The sequence below is a fragment of the Teleopsis dalmanni genome, chromosome 1 (genome assembly GCF_002237135.1).
Source record: "Teleopsis dalmanni isolate 2A chromosome 1, ASM223713v2, whole genome shotgun sequence".
In the NCBI taxonomy this organism is placed as follows: domain Eukaryota; kingdom Metazoa; phylum Arthropoda; class Insecta; order Diptera; family Diopsidae; genus Teleopsis; species Teleopsis dalmanni.
The window spans coordinates 225162634-225167221 of NC_051846.1; the positions used below are offsets into that span (position 1 = coordinate 225162634).

At 32.3% G+C, this 4588-nt stretch overlaps 2 protein-coding genes across 2 annotated transcripts; one reads left to right on the forward strand and one right to left on the reverse strand.

Moving 5' to 3' along the window:
* Positions 1 to 245: 245 nt before the first annotated feature.
* LOC119667532 lies at positions 246 to 3170 on the reverse strand. Its single transcript, XM_038076834.1, has 4 exons — positions 3124 to 3170; positions 1145 to 1316; positions 656 to 1076; positions 246 to 590 (listed from the first exon to the last, which is right to left on the reverse strand). Exons 1-4 carry the CDS (start codon positions 3168 to 3170, stop codon positions 373 to 375), a joined length of 858 nt encoding a protein of 285 aa, XP_037932762.1. The 3' UTR covers positions 246 to 372.
* An 805-nt stretch (positions 3171 to 3975) lies between these two features.
* Positions 3976 to 4579, forward strand: LOC119667533 (pupal cuticle protein Edg-84A-like). Its single transcript, XM_038076836.1, has 2 exons — positions 3976 to 3987; positions 4226 to 4579. The coding sequence occupies exons 1-2, from the start codon at positions 3976 to 3978 to the stop codon at positions 4577 to 4579; spliced, it is 366 nt and encodes a 121-aa protein (XP_037932764.1).
* Positions 4580 to 4588: the final 9 nt, after the last annotated feature.

Consider the following 4588-nt stretch of genomic DNA (forward strand, 5'->3'; position numbering starts at 1 on the left):
TGAAATTATATCATACTATATCTTAATTAATCTTAATAATAATGTATTAATTAATTAATTGTTATTTAAAATAATACAAAAAATATTTGCTATATTTAAATATTCGACTAGATGAGTTGATGTCTTTATAACATATACCTAAGATTATATATGTATAATAAAGTATTTTTTTAATTTGTATCCAGCACAAATAAAGGCTCCGAATTGTGTTTATACTTTATTAGTAAGACTTATGGAGAGTTCGTATGGTGGTTCTCTCTCTTGTTGAATGCGCCCCTGAGCTGAATTTGATTCTATTGCTGTAAGTGATTTACTAATGACTGCAGTTGCTGTTGTTGTGATTGTTGTTGTTGCTGCAACAGCTTGATCCGGTCAAGCCACTATATCATTATTGGGATTATAACTAAAGTAGTTTAGATTGAAGTCGTCATTAAAGAGTACAGCAGCCGTTTCGTCTTGAATGCCCAACTCAATTGGATCAATTTCTGTGATATAGTATTGAGATGAGGCGTTATAGTTTTGTATATGATTGACACTTCTTGACTGCTCTCCATTAATAGGCACATTTTTCTGTACAGGATTGAGATAATCTATGAAAATAATTAAAGTAATATTAGAGAGAACGTGAAAAAGCTTTATTTGAAAAAAATTATACCATTGTCTAGTAATGCGTCGTGATAAGTGCTAATGAGCGCATTCACAGGTTGCACTTCTACTTCTCGATGTATTCCATTTAATATTTGACCAGCGGATTTGCGTAATTCATCCTCACACATTAGGTCGTTGAAAGGTAATTCTCGTACAATTTGCATATGATTATTATTGAGGTTCTTGTTTTCGACACTTGTGGCACAGTTCTCTATAGACTCAGCGTGATGTAGCATCTCTTGTGTGATTGTTGCTGCCGCCGTAGCTGCTTCATCATATGTGCATGGTTGTTCATGCAGACAATTATCATTTGTTGACGTACACTGTTGTTTCTGTTTCTGTTGTTCCAGAAGTTGCTTTTGATGTTGTTCTATACGTTCACGATTCATGCTCTCCATTTTAAAGAACAAATCCAAACGTTGTTTTTTCTAAAACGTGTACGTGATTATAAGACGTGATTAGGATATTTTCTTTATATAGGTATGTTTCAACTTACATGCTCCCATGCTAGAATATTTTCAGCTGAGTCACCACTTGAAATTGTCCAGAGATGTCCGGCTCCTTGTGGTGCCTTAGAACCTTTGCGAAAATGTGGATTTATAGAAAGATTATGCCTTACCGAGTTTTTCCAACGGTCATCATTTGATTTATAATAAGGAAATCGATCACTATAATAAAAAGCGTACACTTGTTGTAAGTAATATATAGTTTAAGTTTTTGTGACATAATGATTTTGTTCACTTTAAGTAAGAAAATAAAAGAATTATGTTAATAAACGTGATATTAAAAGATTATTTATAGTTCAATATTTATACAATTATATTTCAGAGGAATCATTGAAACACAGAGAGATAGAGACAGAGTTGTATAGAGAACTACAAAGTAATTACATTTATAAATGATACCAGTAACCAGCATATTCGTACTTGGTTGATAGAATAGATAGTAATTAAGTAACTACTATGTGGGAAAGAGAGGTTTATGTACATAATTTATGTATGCTGTAAGATTCGTCAATAACAAGTAGACAAGGAGAGCATGCAAAGAGGCCTACTTAAATAATTAAATAATTTTGAATAAGTCTATACATACGCCTTGTTAGTTAAAGACTAAATGAATCATAGTATTATTATTTCATTATTATTGACATATTCAAAAATATAAATTCAAGAACTTATTCTAATCACAAAAGACTTTCAACTATTTCTAACACGCGCTAGCTTTTAGTTCACTGAAAGATTTGCTCGATTCTCCATGTAGTCTTTAATCGATCGTTATTTATTCTTCCTTGCGGATTCCATTTTAGAGCGGTGTGTGGGATTTTACTGAAGAGTTTGTGTAGAGTGTGACTCAAAAACCCATCCCTTTTTTAAAGATTTGTTTGAATCATAATATAAACCAGAGAAATTGAACCTTCAAGGTGGAATATACAGGTCTAGAAATGAATACAACCAAAGCTAACGTTACTGATACCGTACTAATATTGGAACGCTCCTTGATATTCACTGACAACAAAAAAATAAACAGTGCTTTATATAAATAAACTAATTTGTTTCGATATATAGATGCTAATTTAAAGAATTGAAAAATAAATGCAAAGAGTAGAGATAATACAGTGGATTAAGTTAGGTTGGAGGGGCGACCTTGCACAGCAAAGCCCACTTGAGCTCAAATAAAGATTCGTTGTGATAGCATGAATTAGTATTGTTCATACGCATACCAGAAGGCAACCAAAAAGGACCAGAGTGGTAGCGTAGAGACAACGGCAACAGACTATTCAAGTGAAAGTGAATTAACCTGAGAAATCTAAACTTGGATAAGTTCCAAATTTTCCGGGATGACAGGTCTATTATGTCGATAAGAAAAAATGCGCTAAAAACTTTTAATTTTCTATTGACCATTGATGGGCATTAACGAAGAAGATAAAACACAGACAATGATTCTATTCTTCTTAGTCACAATCATGCTATAGGGTAGACACAGTCTCATACCATGTTTTCATTACTATGGTGCTGAGAAGGTTCCGCTTTATTTCAATCAGAAAATGTATTATAAGAAATGAAAAACAAATCAAATACATTTCTGCAAGGAATCAATTGTAGATGAATTGCCTGTTTACTAATCTAGGCAATATTTACTGACATATCCACTTATGGTAGATATAGTTCTTAAGGAACTCGTAGGTCGTTTTGGGTCTCTTCTAAATAAATAGAAAAGTACAGAACTTGAGAGTGGCTGTTGAAAATAATGAAATAAAGACGTGGCTGAACCGTATGGTCCTTAATATCTAATATGACATTGGCAATTTATTATTTGTTCCGATGTTGGCAACACGCTCTTGCTAGCGTGATGTGGATAGAAAAAGACATAACACTTAGGTTAGATTTTTTTTAAAATATCATGAAATATTATAAAAAAGGTTTTAGCTGAAAGACGTCACAAGTGAACAAAAAGATGGGCAAAACTTAGATTAACCTGCCATGCAATTGACAATATTGCCATTTAGGCAGTTGTTCCTTCATAGGTATGTGCTTTAATCTATTAAGAGTGTGGCGATTAAGATATGACACTACTGCCAAAAATTATGGCGAAATGCGGTGAATGGCAGTAATTGTATTTGCATATGTAGGAGATAAGACATGTTTTGCAGAATATGTCATAGGAGAAGTTCTACGCCTGTTATAGTTATTTTAAATAAATTAATAAATTATTTCATATATTGCGAAAGATTTTTTCACTGAATAATTCATTTTTCTAATTAATTATATATTAACTGATAATGCTTTATCTTCTAAAACCTTTAATTAAATCGTATAATTGTCTAGTCAAGCGGAGTAACTTTTCACATATTTGGAAGTGAATGAATTAAAATTTTAAATACTTTTCAATAACTTCAAAATGCGCAAATAAAAATTGTGTCCACAAATAAACTGGATCCTACAGCCAAACGCAGTTTTATGATGCAAAAACCAGATATTTTAGCCAAATATTTGCAATATTGCAAAAATTAATCTAGACTTAATTAAGTTTGAGGTCAACCATCGATGCTGATTAACTCGAGTTATGCGTTAGGGAAACATACAACGATTCCATTAAAACTAGATTGACTTCTGTAGGCTGCCACCAAATTTCGAAGTATATTTTATAAGTAATTAGTTGGGCATGCCCACTTCAACTGGAGCATATTTCATCAGCTGCTGATTCAATCGTTTTCCTATATAAACTAAGTCAGAACCATTTGGTATAAGCACTCGAAACTTTAAGTCAGCAAGTTAAGTACATCAGTAACGCGAGTTTTCATTTACATTTATTAGAAACTAACTGAATATGTCGTGGAAGGTATAAAATAATATTAATTAAGTTTACATCCTTCTTTCATTAAGTTAAAGGATCAAAGTATCTATAAGGATGCAAATATAACAATATCCTGCTAACAAAACTTAGTTTCCAAAAGTGATTTCTTATTTCTAATATCAGAGGTCGACTGGTGATCTCTGTTATTTCATTTGAAGGATCAATATTTTAATGGACTTATAAGTTAAATTTTTAATTAATTTGATTAATTTTGTTGTTTCAGATTGCAGCGCTATTTATCTGCCTTGTAGTAGTGGTGACTTCACAATATCATGAAGAGAAATATGATGACGAGAAGGGTCCTGTTCACTATGAATTCAGTTATAGCGTAAAAGATCCCAAAACAAAAGACATAAAAAGCCAAAAGGAATCTCGAAAGGATGACAAAGTCGAAGGTTATTATGAATTGTTAGATTCTGATGGACACCAACGTATCGTTCATTACAAGTCCGATAAGAAGACTGGCTTTGAAGCTATAGTGGAGCGAAAACCAACCAATATCAAAGTTCCGATTCCAGTGATTAAATACATAGACCAACACGATGATCTCGATCAAAAGAAATACTACTACAACTAGACTGCTCTT

What these genes read in the sequence shown, in the direction of transcription:
- LOC119667532 (XM_038076834.1), bottom strand. Translation starts at nt 3,170, where the DNA reads ATGAAGGAACAACTGCCTAAATGGCAATATTGTCAATTGCATGGCAG. An exon ending in ATATTCTAGCATGGGAGCAT is followed by an intron (nt 1,077 to 1,144) that starts GTAAGTTGAAAC and finishes TACACGTTTTAG; the next exon opens with AAAAAACAACGTTTGGATTT. An exon ending in CGACGCATTACTAGACAATG is followed by an intron (nt 591 to 655) that starts GTATAATTTTTT and finishes TTATTTTCATAG; the next exon opens with ATTATCTCAATCCTGTACAG.